Source organism: Condylura cristata, unplaced genomic scaffold (assembly GCF_000260355.1).
Source record: "Condylura cristata isolate star-nosed mole 26May11 unplaced genomic scaffold, ConCri1.0 scaffold00001, whole genome shotgun sequence".
NCBI lineage: Eukaryota > Metazoa > Chordata > Mammalia > Eulipotyphla > Talpidae > Condylura > Condylura cristata.
In genome coordinates, this window is record NW_004567102.1 from 77,554,611 (window position 1) to 77,580,196 (window position 25,586).

General features: G+C 35.6%; 1 protein-coding gene across 4 annotated transcripts in view; it reads left to right on the forward strand.

The window, feature by feature from the left end:
* The window catches only part of GRM1 (glutamate receptor, metabotropic 1), a 354,908-nt gene that overhangs the window by 235,329 nt on the left and 93,993 nt on the right, over nucleotides 1–25,586 (forward strand). For all 4 annotated transcript variants that reach the window (XM_004673917.1, XM_004673920.1, XM_004673918.1 and 1 more), the window contains exon 3: nucleotides 14,528–14,763. In XM_004673917.1, coding sequence (XP_004673974.1) covers nucleotides 14,528–14,763 — 236 coding nt within the window. The remainder of the gene's footprint in view (nucleotides 1–14,527; nucleotides 14,764–25,586) is intronic.

Consider the following 25,586-nt stretch of genomic DNA (forward strand, 5'->3'; position numbering starts at 1 on the left):
GAATGCATTCTAAACTGCTCATTTCATTGTTTAATTAAATATATGATTATTCAAGTCATATTTCTTCTTGATTTAGATGTACTAATTAAGCTTTTCTAAAAAATTGTCCACTACCTGCTTAGCGCCAAAATGTGTTGACATTAAGTTTTCCATAATATTTTATTCAACATATTATTTTTTGCCTCCTCATAGCATTATTTATTAGCATTTCCTAGGAATCAATTTTTATTTTTTAAACTAATATTATTAGTTTTTTCATTAGTTTAGATATAAGATTCTTGCTGACTGTGTTTCCTACACATTTTAATATCTAATATTTTTCTTTCTTTCAAATAATACTACATGAAGTTCATTGTAAATTTTTTGAGCATACATTTATTAAAATTTTAGTTTTCAGTTTCCAGATATTTGGAGAGAGTTATTTTGAAAAAAATATAATTTACTTGTGTTCTGAAAGCATAGGTAACATGTTAGTTATTTGAAATATGTTGAGACATGCCTTACTGACTACTAGAGGTTAATTTTTAAAATTACTGCATATGCCATAAAAGCATGTTCCCCTTTTTTGTTTACTATAAAATGCTATTTGTGTTCATTAGATCAAACATTGTACTAATTTTTTTTGCCAATTTGATCCATGAATAACGTAGCAGTATATTAGACTATAAAGAAAGATTAATACAGAGAATGCAGATTTTTAATTTATTTACATTTTGATGCTATAAATCTAGCATCAATTTATAGCTATTGGTTCATAAATTTAGAATCAGTACATCTTTATAATATATTGTCTTTATTCCTGATAATAATTTATGACAGAAAATAAAATGTATCTTATGCTCATATGGCAACCTACACTTTGTCTGTACACTTTTTACAGAGTATTTGTTTAATCTTCTTTATTATCTTTTTTTTTAATGCTTCTATCAATTGTTTGAGTTAATGCTTCTATTAGTTGCTTATGAGTTTTGCTTGTTATTTTTGATCTGGAAATCTTTGTTGTGACTTTAGCAGTAATTACAATATATTTGGAATATATTTGGTGCCATCTCCTTATTTTGTGCTTCGTATTCATCCTATATCTTCAGTGTTTCCCCCATCCTACTTTCTTGCCTTCTATTTGGTTACTTAGGAATTGATCTTTTAAAGATTAATTTTCTCTCTGCTGTATCTCTGAGAATAGAATCTTTGCCCCCTTTCCATTCCACTGGAATGGAATCACTATGTTTTTGAAATTCCTAGTAGTATATAGTTAGGCTTTTTAATGTAGTTTTAGAATAATTACCCTTTAAGTGGAACATGTAATTCATTTGTGGATTTCATGCTAGTTTATTTGTGTGTATGTGTGTGTGTGTTTTGTTGTGAGCTTGTTGCAAGCTTATTTCTGTCGGTCTGTTTTTTTTTTTTTAAAGATTTATTTATTTATGCATACAAGAACTGGGGTACAGGCCAGAGATGTGGAGGCAGGTTGAGAGGATTCACCAGAGACAGTAGGGAGCAGAGCAGGCAGATCAACTGAAATACACTGTTGAAGGGAGCAGCAGATGAGTCAGGAGAGGGTTGCCATGCCATGTGGGTCAGCTCCCTGGCCGGGAATCCAACTCATGTTGCAGTGGTTTCCGAGAGCTTCATAGTGTGGTGCTTTAACCCATTGCACCACCAGGGAGAGCCCAGGTCTATGTTTTGATGAGGATTGAATAGTTACCTAGATTTCCAAGTCATCTTTAATATTGATTTACAATAGCATTTTATTGGAATTCTAGAGGTATAATCTTAGAACAGCTTTTGTTTAATGTCTGTGGTTTTGATTCTTGTACCTAAAATGTGGCACATGTGTTCTGACTTCGCGCTGTTTTCATCCCTGATTCTGGCCTGAATCAAATCTCCCCAGATGGGTGGGCAACGCTGTCAGTCCCACTCTGTTGGAATTTGTAGCTATTAGAAACTCCCACCTTTATGCTAGGATGTCAGCTTCAGCCCCCTGATTTCCATGATTCAGCCTCAAATAGATGTTTGAACCCATTTGAGACTCTCTAAGATCTTCCCACAAAGAACAGACCCTAAGAGGCTGCCACAGATAACCTCCCATTTACCTTTGACTTTGATTCCTCTCACCATTTCTAGCACCTGGGAATTACTTATTGTTTCTTGATGTAACCATTCTTGGTTACATCTTATTCTGTATTACTAGGTTATTGTAGTAAAGGGATATCTGTATCAATTTGTCTCAAAACACTGTGAGAAGTTTTAGCAATGAAAATAATTATATTTTTCTACTTTTAATGAAGATAAAGTGAAAACAATCTGGACAATTAGGATCAATTAACAAGGCCTTTAGTTATTGATCCAAAAGTAAGTTCATTTTCTTTTCTATCTAGAAATTAGAGATTAGAATATTTTACTTTGGACTATTATGAGAAGGCATCAATGAAGTTACTAAAGCATTGAGTTCACTTTTGAAAAACCACAAATTTTGTGCATTTGACCTTTTGTTCAAATAAGAAAAATAAATCTAATTAGAAGAGCCGGAAGACATTCTGACAGCATGTTTGTTATGGCAGAATATGGCTAGCAGCACTGGAAAATATGCCCTCTCTTTGTGTACTGCTAATTATCCCAACACTGGACCCATCACTCATTTCTCAGTTCTTCTTTGTCCCTTCTTCCTCCTATCCTTTTCTTCCACAAATATTTTCTGAAGACATGAAGTCATATTATCTGTAGCACTAAAGAAAGATTCTTTTTGAAAGAGTTCTGAGACTTCCATATTAGCAAGCCAGTGACCCTGCAACAGAGGAAATAGCCCAGCCATGCGTATTGCCTAGAATAACTCAGCATCCTCTTGCTCATTCATTCTCTACTTCCATTTTGTCAACTTCTCAATTGTTATTCATGACACCTGCCTTCCTGCATCCAGGCATACGTACGTGCACTTTTTCCATGTGACATTGCATAAAATGGGTGGGGGTCAGGGGGGACTAGTGTGGCTCTTATCTTCCATCACGGGGTACATCTTTTCTATCCACAAAAAGGTACATCTCTCACTCTGATTTCCTGTCTTTCTTTGAGGCCATTATCACTGAACAGTGTCCTTTCAACCCCAGCACTACTTGAGTATGAGAGGTCACTTAAAATACATGGTAATGGAAATTCTAGTAAAGAGGTGTAACTTGTTGAATAAACTCACTTTTGCCTCCAGTGAAGTCAAAATCTAGTTTCCATTCCACTCCTACATTGCACAACTAAAGCACCAAGTTTTAGTTTACTCTAATAGCTGATAGCTTGCTACCATAAAAAGTGGCTTTGGAGTCATTAAATTCCCTCGTACACATTTTTAAAGAATGTTCTGAAAGTTAGTTGGATTAGATCTGTAATTTGAACAGCAAGGTGTTTCTAGGGTTATAATTACATAGAAAATTCAGGCTGCTAACTAAGGAAGGAGTTGCGATTTGCTGAAAGCACCAATGACTTCATGATTGACCAGTTTTACTCTTGAAAGTCATCCACCACTCTAGGTATATTGTGAACTCCTACATTTGATTTATACTTTTTGTAATGCAAATGCATGATTCAAATCTAATGTGCAGGCAGCCATATTAAAGGGATACCAACTTCAAAGAGAACTAACTCAAGCATTAGCCATTCACAGGACTAGCCAAGAGTCAGTATCACTCCTCTCCCCCCCTTAAAGTCTTCATTGTTTTGTAGATCTTGGTTAATTTTTAGATAATTGATTAGTCAATAGGGATAACTTGAATCTTTGCTTTTCTTTTGCTGCTTCTTTTATCTCTTTTTATACCTTAAAGTTTCTCTAATGATTTAAATTTACCAATAAAGAGTAAGCCCATGAAACCCTAGGTCCCCACCCCAGTCTGAATAAAAGCAGGAACCCAGGTCTCTGCTCATGTACCTTCAGAACCATGCGAATAAGCGTATGTGATTTTAATCCAGGAATACATTTTTAATGGATTCTGATATGACCATAAAACAAATACTTCCATGATGACCATTTTCAATATATCACATGAAGTAGTGAATGCTTCTCTGGGAAATCATGAAGGGTGGGTTTTTTGCGACTGGGGTGAACCACCATCAACATACCCCTGATTATAGCACTTTTTATGAATTCTTAGATGCAAATTAGTTCACAGTCTTTTATCCATTAATTCATTTAACAACTATATAATGAGCACCTAGAGTGAGTCAGAAACTGTTAATAAATTCAGGGATTGTATAAGTGAAAAACAACAACAACAAAATGAAAACCTCCTCACCCTATGTGGAGCTTTCATTTTTCCTGGAAGGTTATAGGTAATATTGCATGCCAGATAGTGATACATTTTAAGGAGAAAAAGGATGTAAAGAGGAAAGTAATGAAAATAGGAAAAGGGTTCTCTAATAATGTAATATTTGAGCAGACATGAGAGAATGAATCAGACAGATATTTAAGTGTTAAGAATTCCAGAATTCCAGGCAGAGAGACTATCCAGTGCAAAGATCCTGAGGTCAGTGTGTCTCTAGCTGATCAAGGTATATCAAGGTGACAGGAACAGGGCAAAGTTTACGATAGTAGAGATGAGATGAGCCAGGTCTTGGATATCAGAGAGTTAAGGCCTTATAAGGTGCCCATGCAATGTCTTTGGGTGAGCTGGAAGGGCTTTGGTGGCATAGAAGCATGAAAGTGCCAGGATCTGATTTATACTTTAATCAGAATCACTCTTACTTCTTACTGATTTCTTTTCTAATGGGTCTCCTGCCTTCCTTCAGTTGATTCTTAGCAATTATCTGGGAAACCAGACTCTCACTCAGATGGCATAGGGACTTGAAAAATAAATGTTTAGCAGCAATAAAACAACCAGGGACTTAAAACAAAGAGAAAAAATGGTAGTTTAAGTCTGTAAAATTTTGCACTAAGGAATGAAGCAACTGCAGTTTTCCCAACAAAATGAAGTCTCTACTTGGTACTCTTGGCTTCACTTGTCATAAACATCTAGACATAGTTTTTGAGGTGACCCTTCATTGAATTGTTAGAATAATCATTATCTTAACAACTTCTAAGGCATAGAGGCTATAGAGATATTCTAGAACAGTGCTTCTATAACTATCCTTTTAAAAAATTTTTCAGTGCAGGGTGTAGTCCTACTTTGGTAAAACTCTAGGGAGTAAAGAATAAAGACATATTGAATAAAAGTTCAAATTTGTATTATTAAATTCAACATACATTGCAAAACATAGGAGAAAGAAAGACTAACCAAAACAGCACCGTTGCTCATTGAGATTGTATGAATGGGTTATCAGTAAAGAAAATTTCTGTTATTCACAGTGCTTTGAGATATTTCATAATTGTAAATAAACAGAAGGTTATAAGTAAAGTAGGAATTTCTTATGTTAAATGCCTATATGCATGATTTGAACAAACACCATGTATATTAACATTTAAAAGACTTTAGTGTGATAAATTAAGTTATTAAATTATTTAATTATGTTGGGTTCACAATCATAATGGCATAGGATTATGCATGTGTAAACTGCTTCAATTTTTGTTTTTGTAATTGTCCTAATAGAATAACTAGCCTCACAGAGGTCTACTAATGGAAATGAAAGAAGTTATTTTACAAAAGTTTCAGCAAATCTGATATAATGAATTTTAATTTTTGACCCCAAGAAAAAGTAACATTTTAATTCCAAAAGTCATATTCAATCTTTCATCTTTCAGAAGCCAGTTCCAAAATTTATCCCATTTAAATATTTTAGTTCAATTTGAGATATCTTTTAATGAAACAAATCAATTTTTCATTCATTAATTTCTTATTTGAGTAATTTTTAAATGAATAATGCCTTTATTAACATTCTTTCTGCTCTGGACTAAATTATCTTTTTTGAATTTCATATGTTGAATCTCTAACCTTCAATGTACTAGATTTATGGAGAGAACCTTTACCTAATATTAAATGAGATCATAAGAATGGGGCCCTTCCCTCCCTGGTGGCGCAGCGGGTTAAAGCACAGCACTGAGAAGCTAAAGCCACTTCTGCATGAGTTCGATTCCCGCTTGCCCCGGAGGTGACCACATGGCGGGCAGACCTCTCCTGACCCGCCTGCTGCTCCCCTCAGCAGTGTACTTCTTAGATCTGCCTGTTCTGCTCCCCACTCTGTCTCTGGTGAATCCTCTCACCACCCCTGAGCCTCTGGCCTGTACCCCAGTTCTGTATGTACAAATAAATAAATCTTTAAAAAAAAAAAATAATGGGGCCCTAACCCAATAGGATCAGTGCCCTTATAACAAAAAATACAACATCTCTCTCTCCCAAAATATACAGAGAAAAGGCCATAGGAGGCCATAGCCTGTACAACTCAATCAGCTTAAACTTGATTTTAAACTTCTAATCTTCAGAACTGAGAGAAAATACATTTCTGTTGTCTAAGTCACTAAGCTGTAGCATTTGATGACAATCTAAGTGGACTAATCCAACCACAAATTCAAATGACATTTTGTAAACAAAAATCTCAAGGTCATTTCTGTTTGTTATTTTTTAATTCAAATCAGAATATACCTATCTATATAAAATATATTCTTCAAAGCACGTAACCTCTAATATTCTTTCATTCCAACTGCTACTAAAGTGTATAATGTACACTTTATTTGAAAAAAATGAAATCTTTATATGGGAAGTAAAGATCACTAATATTAGCAAATACATCAGTCAGAGAGAAAGCCAAGTTTTCCTATTGATACATTTAATGTTGAGAATTACTGAAATTTCTTATTCTGGAAATACACCAAGAGTTTCCTCTGTATTTCAAAAATTGCTTTTCTCTATGGGTAGTAACTGTTTATGGTCCAATTTCACATTGTAACAGTTGATTATGTAAGGAAAAAAAATCTAAAAAAGAACAAGGACTTTTGACTGGTAGCACTTACTGGATTCCTTGAAGTATACATCCCCATCATTCAGTCTCAACTTCCAAATGTGAAATTACTGAGTATAAATTAAGCAAAAAAGTTAACTCATACATAACTCATACTTTGTACTATGTTTAATTGTTATTTACTTAATTATTCTTTCAATAAAATTTTCCCAATGAAGGAAGCACTGCATTGATAAGTACTCATAATTTTTCCCTGACACATATTACATTGCAATATCATAAATTTTGCCCATACAAAGCCACGGTTGATGACAAAATAATTCCTTCTAATTATATGAAATTTAGGGCTATTTGTACTTCTCAGCAATGAAACTAAAAAATAATTTAAATGAGAACAGATTTTTTCTTTAAGTCTTTATCACTGTCTTCATTTGTACAATGTACAAATATTATGACAACTATCACATAAACATTATCTAAGCATTCATCAAAGTACAATGTAAAAATTGCTTTTCCAGCTTTACTTAGACCAGAAGTTAGTTTGCATGTCACAGATTTTGGAAACCATCAAGCTATGATGGTATCAAAGAGTATAACAGACGCTGCCTTCTTTACCAGAGTTGTGAACATTCCTAAGCAGATACCCTGTATACCATCATTCACTATTGTCTTGGGAACCATGTGTGTTATTTTAATCCATAAAAAAGGCAACATTCCATTTCATATAAAATCCATGAAACACCAGTGTTTACATGTGTTTCTGCCAGCTTTCAATTCAGTCATTTTTCTTTCAAGGAATTATTTTGATTTAAAATTTAAACTTTTTTGTTTGTGTTTAAAAGATTAGTAAATTTTGACTGGCTTCATTAGTTAACCTAAAATAGTTCCCCAAATAGTACACTACCGTTTTAGCATTTCATCACCAACAAGGGATACAAACCAAATTCAGTAGATGAGTGAATGTAATTTTTAAGTAAATGTCATTGAAACTGTTTTAATTTCATTTCTATGGAATTACTTCCATTGTCCACATTCAAATACTTCTGTTGTCACGTTTTGCAGATTGTATTTTACTGGAAAAAAAAACTGATGAAGCTTATGAGTTTAGGGATTACAGTTGAAATGTGACCTCCAACTATATGATAATATAGTTTCTTTTGTAGGCCGTGCATGCAGTTGGAACCCCAAACAGCCATAAGAATTTAAGAAAAAAAGTGCTTATACCCAATTCAATGGCAAGAGGCTTCTGGTCATATTCTTAGATCTTTCAACAATGTCAACCAGTTACAGATTTTTGTAAATGGATGCTATTAGTCATTGCATTTACTTCTCACTAACTGTTAGCAAATAGTTGCTGAACTGGCACATGTCGTTGGACCATAGTCAGTCGCACTTTTGTAGGGAGCTTTTCCAATCTGTAAATATAAACAGTATGTTGGTTGGATCATGAGTAATTTAGAATAACTGTTAACATCTAGCAAGGCTTCATCCTATGCTAAATAAATGGTGTGCAGTATTTTACATGGATTATTTTATTTCTTGTAAAACTCTAAGGTTGGTATCATTCTCATCTCCATTTTATAGGTAAAGAAATCAGTTTAGGTAGATTAAATAACCAATCCCTATTTTATAGCATTTCTCAGGATTATTAGTTGAATGAGACACAAAATGGGCTGCTACTGTAGAAGTGAAATTTGAAGAAAGAACAAAGACTCACATTCAGTGGCCCTCTCTTCTTTCACAGTGGACTGGAAATTGCCACTGATACATGAAAAAGTGGTCTGTTGTAGTTTTTGGAACTGAGCTCCATATTTGCTTGATTCTATGCCAAAATTACCCATTATACATTTTTTTCCTATATTTTTACTAGAAAAGGAAAATCATTTCAAGTCTCTGGGTGGTAGATGATTCCGGGTTCAGAATGCCAGAGAGAGGTTGGGTAAGTGTAAGGAGCAGATGGGGAATGAAGATAATTGATCTGAATTTGACCTTTTACATGAAATTTCTGCTTCTTGAGAAGTCCCTTCATTTGCCCTCTGTGGCTTTTAGAAACATTCTCATTCTCTCCTCTACCTTGGCCAGGTTTCCTCCAAATATCAGAAGTATTACAAGTAAGGCCACTGTTTGAATTCTAGTAGTAGTAATACAGGGTAGTAAAAGGAGATTCCCTTCCATCATCTCTTCTTGTTTTCAGTAGCCTGGGTGATCTCTGTAAATGCCTATCCCAGATGACTAAGTAATTTGTATTCGTAGTGAATTGACAGCAACTAATTTTCAAATTAAATATAAACTAATTGCCACTACTATCCCAATTCCTTGTTCACTTTCTCCTCCACTGTGCCTTCATATTACAATTCAATTAACCTGTATATGTACATATGTGAATGCATGTATGTGTGTGCATGTCTATGATTGGGTTTATAGCTTTTGTCTGAGAGTTCCAAAACCAAAGAACCACCTACATTCTAGATAGATTTTGCAAACACCTTCCTAAACTGTAATAATGTCATATCCCTACTTAAAAACTGAGAAAGTTGCTTTTTGCCATCATGAAAATAAAACTTGAAACTCTCAGCAGGGACTTTAGGGCTTTTGTGGATCTAACTCCTGTTAGATCATTTTTTAACCTTGAACACTGAAAATCTTGTAACTTTTTTAGCTTATCCCTTTTCTAACTCCTTCTTCACCTCATGTAACTTCAACTCATTCTTTAAGTCTCTTTTTAAGTATTACTTCTATGGGTAATGTCTCCCTTGACATTGCCCTTGCACTTTCTCTGTGCTTCTGCACCTTGTCTTCTTTTCCTTTCAATTATTAAAACTCTGGTGTTGAGGACCTACGGGTCAGTCTGCCTCAACACTGTAATTGCCTGGAGGGCAGGGGTCTTTCAAGTGCTTTTCAGCAATGTACCCATAGCAGTAAGCAAAATTCTTCACTCATCCAAGATTCTTGGTAAATACATTTCAAATGATTAAAACCAGTCTAATTTAGTTTAAATCACCATTTCTCCATAAAATTTCCCCCAATTGACAGCTCCTGAGTTTAATTATTATATGTTCCATTTCTTCATCCTTTGTAATTATGGCTATCATTGCAAACTGTAGAACTTTGCAATTTTTACATATGTTTGTGACAATGTTGTTTTCATTATGCCTTCCTTTCCCTAACTGTACTGTAATTCCTGGAATTTTTTAAAGACATGATTTTAATATTAGGCACACACAATTACTTTAACACATACCACAAATCAAATTGCCTTATTACCTAATATAGTTATTTAAATTGAAAGTAATTAGGTTTTGTAAATGTTTTTAAACATTTTTAAAATGAATAATGTATTACTATATATTTTAAAATTAAATTTTGACTGACATAATGAAAAAGTAACATGAGCACTTTCTGTCAACTTATAATCAGTAGGATTAGAAGATTATTTTCCTGTTGTTAATACAAGAATTATTAAATGTAAAAAGTTAGTATTCAAGTTTGGGTCATGAAATTTCACAGGGAATAGAACAATGATTTTATGGAAACAAAAGAACAGGCTTATGAAAGATTGCTGTATAAAAACATTGAGAGGAAATAGGAAATAAGGATTCTTGTATATCTTTGTGGAATGCAAAAGATATGTAGCTTCCTGTTAAATATTCACCCTGTTCATCCACAATTTGCAATTTTATTTCAAGACCTCAGATAGGAAAAGAACTCATAATTGGGAAACAGATGGAGGAGTAGAATCTGCAAGGGGCCCTGTACGTGCCTCAGAGAGAGTTCAGCACTGCTGTGGCTGGTCAGCTCTCACTGTAGTTGGCTCACACTCTGCAGAGAGTCAACTCTGGTCATGCCCATTCTACCTAACACTACCACCATTGATGACAGAAGGTTAAACTATACCAGGTATCAGGCAAGATGCTGGCTCTGTTTGAAAATGTACTTTACAGGGAATTCAGCAAAAATATTATTTTTATAAAAATTCCAATACGCAACAAAATCCTTAACATTCTCTTTGGATACATTTGCAAAATGTAGGGAAATGATTTAAACATATCAAAATCAAGGGTTGCTTTATGTACGATTTCTGGAAGCTTTATTAGCATCCCCTAACACTTTACCTGTGATGGATTTAAGCCCTCATATAAAATTCTAGCAATTAACACTTTAAAAGATATTCACCATCTAGTAGTCAAATATTTTTTCTATCACTTCCTGCTTCTCCCTGATTTTATGACCTCTTAGATCTAAAATCAACTGTAATTTCTGGAAGGGGATTATCTACTTTGAGGGGGAAGGTTTAGGACCAGTTACAAAAGGCACTTAAAGTACAGCCCATGGACGACATGGTTTCAGATTGTCTGAATTTACAGCAAAGATTTATTCCTGTGATGTGACCCTCTGTGTTGATGGGCTAATGACAGGTGTTCACACTTCTTTGTTTCAAACACTGACATATGGTCTTTGCTTTTATAAACTGAGTATGACTTAAAAACACAAATATTTTAGGGACACGATTCATACACATTTTAAAATTGTCACTTCCCTGTTCAGACAATACACATGCACAATGCCTCACATAATATTAATTATTAGGGAGAAATGCACTTTATTTTTAAAAATTTATTTACTTATGTGTACAGAACTTGGGTACAGGCCAGAGGTGCAGGGGTGGTGAGAGGATTTACTAGAGATAGAGAGGGGAGCAGAACAGGCAGATTGATGAATTATACTGCTGAAGGGAGCAGTGGGCAAGACAGAAGTTTGCTGTGCCATGTGGGTCATCTTTCTGGCTGGGAATCAAATTCATGGTGAAGTGACTGTGGCTAGCTTTGTAGTGCTGTGCTTTACCCATTGCATCACCAGAGAGGGCCCCCAAAAATGCACTTTAAATCTAAACTTTATTCAAAAAGTAACTCTTCAAATAATAAAAGTCATTTCGATTTTCAATATATGCTCATAGGCAGGAACTCTTGAAAGTCTAACAGATTTTATTTTTCTCTTTCTTTTGTAACATGACTACTTTAGGTCTTCAAATTGCTGTAAGTGTAGTAAAACTATAAATGTGAATGAATCTTAATAATATAATTCATATGAACCTAATTTGACTGAACACACACACACAAAAGATAGGGCCCTCCCTGGTGGTGCAGTGGGTTAAAGCACAGCACTATGAAGCTAAAGCCACTTCGATTCCTAGCCCCACATGGCACTGCAGACCTGTCCTGGCCCTCCTGCTGCTCCCCTCAGCAGTGTACTTCATTTATCTGTCTATTCTGCTCCCCACTCTGTCTTGGTGAGTTTTCTCACTGCACCTGCACTTCTGCCCTGTACCCCAGTTCTGGATGCATAAATAAAAAAATCTTTTGAAAAAAGATAAATGGGGGTGGGAAATCATCATATTCAGATATGAAGCAGAGAAGGACTTATTCCCATCTTCTACCATATGTGGACAAAGTAAATGAGCTTACTAAGTAATAGCTCTGAGGTAAATGAGCTGTTCCTAGTTGGGGTTTCAGCCTAAACCCTCCCATTCCTGACACATTTCTTTTTGTTCCAGCAGTATTGACTGTAAATTCTTTAAATGAGCCGAACTCTTTCTTGTACATTAACTAATCTACCCAAAGATTTCTATACAGTCCCTCTCTCTCTGTTCTTCTAGTCCCTTTGTCCTTTGTGTCTCATCCTAGACATCACTTAAGGGAAGCCATCCCTACCGTAGTTACACCTTTATCTACCGTGTCACACATAGTCATAGGTACACACCTGACTAAGTCAAGTCAGGAAAACCCTCTAACCACAGCTCCTTCTCCCTCGTGGAACTTGTAATTCTTGTTTAGTGTCTATTTTCACCACAACTCTGTAACATTTGGGGGACAGTATGACTCATTCTTAGTTGAATTCTAAACATAGCAAAGCCTCTGATACAAAGCAGGTACTGGGTTAGGGAGGGAGCGACGGAGAAAGTGAAGTCCTGTCTAAGATTGTCGAATCTCTATCCTACTGGATTTAGAGGCATGCAGACATTCTCTATTTGATTGGTTAGACCACACTATACTTCAGAATTGTATAGTCAACTATATCTTGTTCTATTGGTATTGCCCATTACCCTATAGCTGTTGAAAATGCTGCACCTGTGTTGTTTATAGGGAAGATTCTGGAGAAGAGCTGCACCAATTTTGTCAGACAAGTGGGGAACTATTTACTCACTTGATCTCAGGTAACAAGGGTAAACTATGTTTAGTCACATGCACTGTACAAAATAAGCAATAAACCACTTTCTCTAACAGAGACTGCATGAGAATGTTCTAGAATCTGCAGGTACTGCTGTGTAGCTAGAAGAATATATCCACCCCTTGAGTGAGATAATCTTAGTGTTTTCTGCAGCTTGACTAAACTTTCGACAATTTTATCCTGCCTACTGCCCCCTTGGCTTCCCTTTCTATGGAACATTTACTTTTAAAAACATACCATTGTAAATTATTTCTTCACCTCTTTAGGAAATAAATCTTCTCCCAGCCTCTTGCCAGTTTCACAATAGAAAATTTTCTTTCTTAGAGACCTGGGAACCAAATCTTGAAATGTAATCAACAAGCCTTTCTGTGGGAGGATGGGAACCTAATTTATATAACTAACAAATATCATGGGTGCCTCAGTCACACTCCTCATCCCCCTTATCATCCTCCATAGTTGTTCACTACCTCACCCAGCACTTAAAATCCCTCCACCTTTTATTCCACCAGCACTGAGTTCAATGTTTCTTACCTCTTACAGCCTTCTTGAATAAAATCTTTATCTGTGTAACTCTGGTAAAATTTTTCTTTGACACCATGTTGGGGACTGATCTCAGTTACTCCTATGAGCCTTGATCTGGCTCATGTGTACATTTAAATTAAATTAAATCGGTATCACTCTGGGTAGATGCAAAGGTGATGAAAGAAGGTGACCCCATTAAAAAAAAATGACAATTCACTGAGTAAAATCTCAGTGAACTCCCATAAAATAAGAAGGACAGTTGTTTTTATTTGTGGAATCAGACTGTTTTCTTTTAAAGCTATTATTTTGAAATAACATTGGGGAGGGAGAGCATCTGGTCACTTCTAAGCCTTATAAATTTGAACAATCTCCAGCAGCAAAATCTGCGATTGGTGTAATTCTGAATTCAATTTTAAATTTTCTACTCCACATGATACAGCTCCTATAATGAGATTGATTGTTACCTTTCAGACTTGCTGACTTCAAAGTGTATAAGCCTTGAGTGCCAGAATTTTTTTCTTTGGTATGTATGGACAGGGAGCCATAGTCTTTGTGATCTAGTTGGGCTTGGGAGTCAGACTGTTGGGATCTGCCAGAATTTCAGTTAATTGCTGAATCTTTTCTGACTTGTTAGAATTAAGTAGTACCCATTTTGATTTGCAATGCATGTTCATTAGTTAATTGTAATTGTCACCATCATCTTCCTTATCACTTTCACACCTGTGGAAAAAACAGGAATTAATGATTCATAACATTCTACTCTCCACCAAGAAGCAGTCATTGAATGGTAGGGACACTGACTTAAAATAGACTTCCAGCCTTGTTGAATTGCTGTACTCAGGCATAACTTTGAGTTCTATTTGTGAGACGTTTGTCTTTTCTCTCCCCACCCCATCCCTGCATTTTTTAGTGATGGATGGGCAGACAGAGATGAAGTCATTGAAGGTTATGAGGTGGAAGCCAACGGGGGAATCACAATAAAGCTGCAGTCACCAGAGGTCAGGTCCTTTGATGATTATTTCCTGAAACTGAGACTCGACACTAATAAGAGGAATCCCTGGTTCCCTGAGTTCTGGCAACATCGGTTCCAGTGCCGCCTACCAGGACACCTTCTGGAAAATCCCAACTTTAAGAGAATCTGCACAGGTAACTCCTGTTCACAAAATAACAGCTCAGAGGGGTGGGGGTCCTCTCCTCTAGCTCCGTTATGGCTCTTTGAGTAAGCATTGAATATGTCAAGGTTGGAGCTCCAAAGACTAATTTACACCTGAATTTATAAAAAAATAAGCACTAAAATATAAGGAGCAAATGTATATTTCTTTAGGAACTCATGTTTTTATAATCTTGTTTCTAGTGGCCAACAATAAGAAGTGATAACATAAGTAACAGGAGAGAATTCAGGATTCTGGTATTCAGGTTAAATGTAAGAGATTTCTTTATTTAGTTTATTTTCTTACATCTTTGTTAATTTTTTTTCCCTTCGTTGGGGGATCCCTTTCTAGACAGTTTCCTTCAGCTTTATTTTTTTTTTTTAAGATTTTTTTAAATTTATGCCTACAGAACTGGGGTATCCCTGGCTGGGGATCAAACTCATGCTATTGTGATGGTGGCTAGCTTCACAGTGCTGCGCTTTAAGCCTTTATGCCACCAGGGAGGGCCCTCATCATTGTTATATTTTTAGCAGTATGTGATAGCTCCTGTAAGGTGTGGTCACCATATCTATCCTAACACTGTTGCACCTTTGACCCATTTCCATCATCAAGGGAAGAGATTTATTTGCACATGCTTACGAATTGTCAGCCACAGACCTCACTTAGCTACACTTCTGTGATTCCATTTTTGATTTTATGACTTGCTTTGATACAAAAGTGATACACGAGATGAGATAATGTCCTCCAGGCTCACTCCAGTTAACCATGGTATGTGGACATGAGTACCAAGGCCCTCAGCACTCTATGCTGTAAAGAGGAATGATAGCCCTCCTGGGATGCCTGCTTCCCCATACAGCTCATGGGCACTTTGACCCAGGGCTCGCAGACAGGCTTGGTAAACACAGGATGTCCTTCCCTCGCCCCTCCCTGGGAACTACCATTACCCAGACATCTTAACAAGGCAAATTTTATGTGTTTAGCATAGACATTGCTGTTCTCTGTCCTTATTCAGTATTGTGAAGACAGCAAAGACAGACTGTCTTTAGTCTAGCACAGGGTCAGTTGGCCATACTGGGTTGATGATAGAGCATGATGAACAGGCTATCTTTGTCCATGACAGAATTTGAACTGTAGCACAGTGGTGTGACACGTATTTTTTGTAACTAGTTGGCGCAGTTATTATTTAGAAAAGTCTAGAACCCATTCATTCATTCAGCATTCATGTATAAAATACTGTGTACAGAAAAAAATAAGAAAAAAGAATGAAGAGAAAGGACAGAGAAATGTATAATGCATATGTTGGCTGAGAGAAACTTGTGGTCTCTTTAGGGCAAATCAGAACACATTGTGCATGTGATAGAGATAGATAACAAAGACAATGTGCTTTTGTAAGACAGGGTAATGTGGCTAATTTCATAAAATATTTCTAATTTTAATAATATTCACATTTTGATGCTAGAAGTTTCTTTAAAGTATCATAAATTTGAATGCAATGATATGTGTCTGACTTGGTAAAGTTCAGCAGAGTTCACTGCAAAATTGCCTTGTGTGAATCTATTTTCAGTCAATCAAGTTTTTTAAAACTCTCAGTATGGGTTTTTATATGTAATAAATGTAATACATGTCATCTGGCTGAGAGCCAGAAGGAAAGGGGAGTTGAACAGCTAAGCCATCAGTCACGTGTCTATCTATTAACTTCTTTCTACCCAGTAAAAGTCTCAATGGAGATAAAGAATTGTAATAGACTACTGAACTACTCAGTGAATTCTGACTTTTTATTTCCTCGCATTGTGAATTTTTGGACAGCATTTGATTTCTCACCTCAGGTGTGGCCCCCGTGGGTTTCCCACCACCATAGTACCCATGAACCATCGCCAGATTTCCTTGTGTTCCTTCCTTCCATGCTTTGTCCTGTGCCTCCTCAGATCTGTGCTCAGCATGGAAGGTTTGTCTTGTACCTAATCCTTTGTTTGTTTGTGCTTTTTCTATATTTGTGTATAATTGAAACCATCTGACACTTATTTTGCTTAGGGTAAACTCTTTCACTCCATTCATGTTGTCACAAATGGTGTGGGCTTATCTTTTCTGATTACTGAGTAGTGTTCCATTGTCTGTCTGCACCACATCTTCTTGATCCATTTATCTGTTAAGGGGTATTTAGGTTGTTTTCATGTTTTGAATATTATCAGTAACATTACAGTAAATATAACAGTGCAGGTTTCCTTTTGGATTAGTGTTTTTGCAAAATAAAGATGTTGAGTATGAAAGGGCGAGTTTCTCAACTTCAAGTAATTAATGACAGCAATGGAATTTGAACATACAACTCTTAAATACCATGAAGTTTGTTCACTTTTAGACTTACCTTTATTGCTCTCCAATTGTTTTCTAGGCATGTTATTTTCTTACAAAAACTGTAAATTCTTTGAAACTAGAGAGTTCTTGCAACTCTCATAGAACCCTGTACAACACAAAGATCAGGGAGTTGTCATTTTTAGTAGCAAATTGATCAATAGGTTTATATACTCTTTTTGTGTGGTGAGTCAATGAATTTTTTAAAATACATACAGAACTGTGGTACAAGCCAGAGGTGCAGGGGTGGTGAGAGGATTCACCAGAGACAGAGTGGGGAGCAGAATGCGCAGAATGACAAAAGTACACTGCTGAGGGGAGCAGCAGGCTGGTCAGTAGAGGTCTGCTGCACCATGTGAATCACCACTGGCTCGGGGGTCAAACTAGTATTGAAGCAGCTATGGCTTGTTTGCAGTGCTGCACTTTAACCTGTTTGCCACCAGATTATTTTTTAAAGAAAGACTACTATTATTAATTATTTTTAAATGAATTGTTTCATTCACCCCGCATTCAGGAAAAAAATATATTTATTGAATATCTACAACATGCAAGACTATAGATTTATTTCTGCTGCACAAAACTAAACTTCAATTCCAGTGCAGGAAAATAGTAAACAAAAATAAATCAAGAAAAATACATTCTAATTTAATTGATCATAAGTGCATAAGTAAAAAGAATAACAGGAATAATGAGGTGGTGGGATGGAAGTTTAAAAGAGAACTAGTCAGACAATGCCTCACTGAGGAAGTGAGCTTTGGCTAACGATGGTGTGTGGTGGGGCGTGCTATGAGAGAGTGAGACATTCAGACATTGGGGAAAGCCATGGCGAGCAGAAGGAGGACCAGTGTGCAGAGGCACCAGCATGTCTGGCTGGTGGAGAAGCAGGCAGGAAGCCCCTCTGGCGGGGCCAGTGAGAGCTTGTCGAGGTGCATGGGGGTGCAGACTGGGCAGGACTGATGGAGCTGGCAAGAACTTTGGCTTTGTTCTGAATGATGTGGGAAGCCACACAGAGTTTGAGCATGGCACAGACACGGTCACCTCACTTTTTCTGAATGGGATTATTCTTGCTGTCGTCTTTAATTTTTGACAGAAGGAGAAGAGCATTAAGTTAACAGAGAAATGAAGAGGATTTTGTAAGAAAACAGGTGAGAGTGTGGGCTTGGGCCAGCCTCCGCAGGCAAGATGGTCAGAAGGGGTTCTCCTCTGCAAATTGGGAAAGAGAGCTGAGGGGACTTGTTGATCGAATTGTGCAAAATGCCGCTGGTCTGAGTACCTGGAAAGAGTGCTGTGTTTGTGGGGGACACTTCAGGAAAAGCCGTATGGAGAAGGATATGGCTGTTTTTAGGCAAGTTAAGTTTGAGATGCTGTTTAGTTGTAAGACTCCGTGTGTCACTTAGCCATTATGTTTCGTCAGGAAGATTCAGCATGTGACTATTTTAGAATATTACTGAATGATAGGCTATCATTATTTAAGGATAATACTTTGTGACCTGAGCTCTCAAACTGCATCTTAACAATGTTTTGCATTTTCAATACAAATGCCAAGGTTAAAATCTGAATTTGGTTAATGTTCGTAACCAGAAAAAAACAATTTGGAAATGTATGATTTGATCTTATTTTATATTTGACTCTTAAAGCTGTTTTTAAGGGTTCTGATGTGCATAGCACCTATTAAAGCATGTTTATGTTTGCATTTCATTCTGAAGTTAAGTTCAGTAAATATTTTCCTTTGTTCTTCATTCTAAAGAAGGCTGACGTCATATTTGGACCTAATTTATAAAACCTATTGATCTTGTTTGCTGTATAAATGCTAGAATATTTCTTTTGCTGTGTTTGGCTATGCTATCAATGTGTATAAATACTTATAAACATGACTTGTTCTTTAATTTTAATCTCCGCATGTCTGTGAAATTGACATCAGTGTTTTTTAAGAACAACACAAACTTTTAGTCATCCTTATCTAGTTGAGATCTTTGAATACCAAGTGAATTCCATAGTCTTCTAATGAATATGCAGGTATATTTATGAAAATTAGTGTGAGGAAGTGAAATTAACCTTTCCATTCTATTGATAGCTACTGTTTCTGTCACTTATTTTTACCTCTTTTAATTGGGTCACTTATGGTGTTTTGGAAAGTTTTGATATTGCTGTTAGTTTCCATAGAAACCTTTATTGAGTTTATTCTCAGATGTCATTATTTAAATAAAGAGTTCACATTTAGTGGATTGTCAGTTTGAATATTAAGGGTCCTGAGCCCAGGCTGAATAAATTGGGAATCATTATGGTTAATTAAAAAATACTTCATGCAAAGTCTACATCACTGCTTAATTAGTTGAGTATATCAAGAGATTGGAAATCTGTTGGAAAAAACATTAACTGAAATACCAATGCTTAACTTAAAAAAATTAATCATTGTGACGACTGTGGGAAGAGAAGGTATAAAGCAAATCCAAGTCAATGTCTTCTAGTAAAAATCTCAGTTGCTTATGGGATTTATATCATCCTTGCTGTAGCTCAACATTCCAGATGAGAAGTGATGGAAAGATTACAAGGAAACTGATCAAGTATTGCATTTGGATGCTCAGTCACTGGACACAGCCTTGACTTGGTTGTACATCTGTCACATGACTTAGATGGCTTCATCTGCCCACTGAGTTTCAATTTCTACAACTGTAGCATAGTAACAGTTTCTCTTTCACAATGGAGTTGGGTATTGAAAAAAATAATGCAAGGGAAATACTGTGTACTCTATTATTCCTTACATAAATGTAAAGTATTATTAGTGTCATGTTTTAATCACGAAGTAAATAATGTGTATCATGGATTATCCTATTAAATGTTAGAGTTTTTGCAACTGCAAATTTAATATAACTATCTTCCAAGATATGGAAACCAGAAAAAACAAGCTCTTGATCCATAAACAATGACCCTTACTTACACATTGCCAATGTAGACATTCTATATTTTCCTATATAGAGTTTTATAAACTTTTAATTATCAAAGAACTATATAATTATTAAGTGTATCATATGCAAATTATAAATATCAGAAAGCGTAAAAGGAGAAAGAGCACCAGGAATTTGCTCTTATGTAACCATACTTACTCAATTCCCTGTATGGGTTTTTAATTATGTGAGTAATATCTTACATATTGCTTTTGAAACAAATACTGACTTTTCTTTTAAATTTGTGAATTTCTCTTTGCCATTAAACACCTTCATTTTTAATGGCTGTATAACACTCTACAAACAGCTAAGCTATAATTTATTTAACTATTACATTCTTACACATTTAGGCTTTTTTTATTTCTCCACAGATTAAAAAAAAAATCTACAGTGGCAGGGATGTAATAGAAAAATTTTTAACCAGCATCATTTTCTTAAAATATATTTCCAGAAGTTCAGTGACTCAATCAAAAGATATGAATACTTCCAAGGCTTTTGAAAATAAGCTAAAAGGCAGTTCCAAAAGGCAACTCCTACCAGCGCTGCATGAAACTCTGTGTACTTTTTTTACATTTTGTTTTGTATGGTTATAATCATAGTGTGCATGCAATTCTGTATCTCATTTTCACTTAGGATTATACTTTAGTTTTTTGATGTTGCTGCATGGTCTTTACAACTACAATTTTAATAGTTCCATAATATCCTCCCCAGTGAAAATACTGTAATTACCTAGCCCTCTTTATGTTGTTGGACATTTAGGTTGCTTCAGATTTTAATTCTTAGGAAAAGAACTGGATATAGTACAGGAATATTCATGGTTGTTGTTACTATTTTTAGATTGTCCCTTCACTATAGATTCCTAAATATACAATTACTGGTCTAAGAACATGACAGTTTTGGGGCTCCTTCAAAATATGTATTACAACTTTCTTGTTATATGGCAATAGTAAGATTTGCTGTGGCTTTTATTCATTTTAACTGTATGAATTTACTAGTGAGATTGACTGTGCCCCCTAGTCTTCTATACAACCCAGTAAAAATATATAATTTTAATATATAATTTTAATTTCTCCCTAATTCTTTGTCCCAATTGGGAACAGTTAGAAATGATGCTTTTTAAAGCTAGTCTATGCTTTATTTGAGGCATAATGAAAAAATTTCAATAGTATCTGTAATGCTCACAATAGCTTAAGACTAACTAATAAAGTCTGATGTGACAAAATTTAAGACTTTCAAGCATGGGCACTTTTGTAGTGGACACTACATTTATATTTTTTATATTGCTATATTTGTCTCTTTTTTTTTTTTAAAGATTTATTATTTATTTGTGTATACAGAACTGGGGTACAGGCCAGAGGCTCAGGGGTGACGAGAGGCTTCACCAGAGACAGAGTGGGGAGCAGAACAGGCAGATGGATGAAGTACACTGCTGAGGGGAGCAGCGGGCGGGTCAGGAGAGGTCTGCCGCGCCATGTGGTCACCTCCGGGGCAGGCGGGAATTGAACTCATGCGGAACCGGCTTTAGATTCTCACTGCTGTGCTTTAACCCGCTGCGCCACCAGGGAGGGCCTATTTGTCTCTTTTTAAGGTTTAAACTTTACAGACTTTCCATTTTGAATTAGCTTATTATGTAAATTGGGTAAGATTATTCCTTTATGGTTAGATTTAGATTAAGATAGTTTATAAAATGAGATATGTTCCAATTTACTTCAGCCCATTAATTCCAGGGGTTTTGCCTTTGGAATTTTGACCCAAATATTCAACCTCAGGAATAAGTTACTTCCAAAAATCCAAACTTCTCCATACTATCATATTGGGTATTCGCGTTTAAAGATAAGGATTTTAAGGGAATATAAACATTCAGTACATAGCAGCTATATTTGTATATTTCATTTGGAAGAATAAAAATGTCTTTATGTTATATCTAGATACTATAATTTCTTTAGCAAGTCTTATTAAGTACTATGACCCAGGAATGAAGCTCTGAAAATCTCCTATAGGCACATCCTGGTCTGTGTGTTTCTCATTAATTCTTTGGACCTGTACTGTCAACTGGTACAGAAACTGGCTATATGTATCTCTTTACAGTTAAAATTAAGTGAAGTTAACTCCTCCATTTACTAGCAACATAGCATGTGTCAATAACAACATGTGGCTAGCGGTAATACTGGATAGCAAAAAAGTAGAAAATTCCCCTATCAAACTGCTACATTCTACTTTTCTAACACATAGTACAAGTTTTACTGTTTCTGTGCTTTAATTTGTATTGATTTCACAGATAGTTTTTTGAGTCCAATCAATTTGTTAAAGAATATCTTGACCTACTTGAGTAGCTGAAAGATATTTTGATATTCCTCTCTTGTTGGTGATGTCCCGTCCCAGTCCCATCAGCCCAAATAGAGTGGACAGGTTCCCACAGAGATCTTTTCTTTATTTTTTGGTGGGGGTTCACATGGACCTCATTGGTTATTTTATTATCTTTTTTTTTATAAATGGTTAATATTTTTAAAATTTATTAATTTATTTTTACATCATTTTTCATTTTGTACACTTTTTCCATCTCAGCTGTAATCCCCATGGACTTCCCACCACCAGATGTGGAGAAAAAGGAGCTCTCTAGCAATGCTGGTAGGAATGCAATCTGGTGCAACCACTATGGAAAGTTGTTTGGAGGTTTCTCAAACTGATAAAAATGGAGCTTCCATATGACCCAGCATTCCCAATCCTAGGTATCTACCCAAAGACACAAAAACACTAATTCAAAAGGACACCTCCCTCCGAGATCTTAACTCACCTGCTTAAGCTCAGTACCATTTTTCTTCTAGCCTTTTAATCATTAAGTGGATTTATAGAGGTGGACATGTTCTGTTATCCAAAAGTCATAAAGGTTAATGCAGAAGTGTAAGTTTTCCATTCTTTTTCTTTATATACATCTTAGTTTTGTCCATAAAGTGCTTGGATCATTTTTAGCATCCAGAAGGTACAGATTACAGTATAAAATTGGAAATTCTTTGAGTTCTCTAACACTCATTATAACAGTAACCAGTTAGTATTTTATCTTTTAATGGCACCATTTGATTTATAGTCATATAATGTTAGATATGCTAGTGAATTCTGTCACTGTTATTAGTACCTGAAATTAGACCAAGGTTTAAATAGCTGCAGTTTCATCAATTTTCTACTTATTAAGCAATTTGTATCTTTCCAAAAATTGAATGTCCCCTCATACAGTCCAGCCAAATAGCTGAACAAATTTGAGAGTGGGTCCTTGTTTGGTTTTGGTATTAAAACAATGTTGTTGCAGTACCTTGCATGTTTGAAAGTGCTCCTTCCTCTTCTATTTTTGGAACAATTTGAGAAGTAGTAGTAGTAATTCTTCTTTAAATGTGAAATGCTTGTTAATAGGTTTGTCCCACTATTTCATCACTTCTCTATTTGAAAGTAATGATCAAGGCGAAGGGGATATTTTATATTTGTATTAGGTACCAAACATTGGGTAACAGTAGCTATTAAATGTGATTTTTTATAGTATGTACTGTATAATCAAGGTTGCCATATCTCTAAATATCTTGAATATATTCCCTAATGTCAAATTCTTTCTAAATCTACTTTTCCTGAAAAGCAATCTCACAACCCAATATATAACACACATAGTCCTTGGGTGAGTGGAGCATATCCCTATATAATTAGCTTGCTGTTTACATTAGTCTAATATCTATGTCTTTAGGCCATGGTAGATTTCTCAGGGTATTTACTTCATAAATACGGACTTCTTTTTCAAATTCACACCAAAATGCTGTGTCAAGTAGCTGCAAGTCTACTCTCATCGTCACCTATGACCAATGTATCATAATTCTATAAGACATCATTTGATACTCTAGTTCCCAATTGACATTTCCTATTAAATATCACTAGTGGAACAATGTAGTTAAAGTTACAGATTTTATAACTTAATGGCTATCCAAGTTTGTTCCATGGGGAAGAATATTTGAAATTTGTTCGATATGTTAATGAATTGAATCCATATGGACTTGTATCAGCTAGATCTGAATGTAATACTCCTATCAACTAATTACTGTTATCTAATTCATTAGGATAAATTATTAGCCCAAACCTAGACTGTTATAAATAAGAAAATTATACCTTAGCTTAGTGTTTCTCAAGTCTGGTTTATTAAAATCATCAAGAAAACTTTTTTTAAAAAGTATTTTATGTACTAATGTTAGTCCCACACTATACCAATTGAATCAGAATCTCTAGGGTAGAGCCAGACATTTATATTAAGAACAGGAAGAAATTCATACTTCAAATTGATGAAGTCATTTGCTTTTACTTAAATTTCAAAATTTGAAGCTATCTATCACTGTCCAAGGCAAGAGTTTGCCAAGGATTTGGCCCTGCTGTAGCAGTTCTGATAGATAATGGCAGATTAGTAATTTCTGAATCAATCTCTTCTGTTTGTTGTATTAATCTATTGATAGGCTTGTTTTGCTTTTGAAGTATTGACTTCCCAGAATAAATAAATTATAGCCAGGCATTATGTTTCTTCACATCCAGACTGGGAAATTACCAAATATGTTATATTTTTTATCGCTGCCATAACAAATTACCTTAAACTCAGTGGCTAGAAAGAGCACACATTTATTGTCTAGCTACTGGTCTAAAATCAGAGTCATTGGAGCTTCATTTATTTGAGAAGGCTTAGAGGACATCTGTTGCCCTCTAAATTCTAGAAGTCTCCTATATCCTCTGGTTATAGCCCACTCTCTTCTCAAAGCTGGTGATGATGCATCTCTCTGCCACAGCCAGAGAAGGCTTTTCACTGTCAAAGACTTGTAATTAAAGTAGGCCCACCCAGAGCACCCAGGGTAAATGCTTGACTCAAGGGAAGATTAATCACATCTGCAAAGTCCTTTTGCCATACAGGCTACAGGCTTGCAGCCAGGGGCCTCTGTGTGGGCCCCTCCTCTCCCTTCTACAGTTAATGTTCCCACAGAGCTAGGGAAGAACTTCCTAAGTTATTTATTTTTATTTTTTTTATTACTCCTTTAGTTTTTCTTTTGTGGTACCCTTACTTCGATTAACAGCTGCCAGAGAGCACATATAACAAATCACTTTTATTGTGTTCTTGTGAAAGGTGAAGTACCTAGAAGGACACGTGGCCCAGCTGACCAGAATCCAAGGAAATCTGGCACATATATTATTACCCTAATTCCTGTTGCTCAGTTTTCCACCACTGGATTTTTCTTCCACACCCCTTATTGAGTACTTTATAAACAGCATGTTCTTATCATAGAGAAATGAAAGAGCTGCATAATTCAACTTCTTGTAAAGTCACAATTAGAGAAATGTCCACAGACATTCTCCTACCTGTAGAGACTCATCTCTCACATCACTTTGTATAAAAAGAGTTTCCATCATTATATGGAATATACATATATCCCACAGTATTAGATACTCTTCAGGAACCTGGCTATATTTGGAATTAGAGTCTGAGTTTCCTGGTGAATAAGTTTGTACCTTC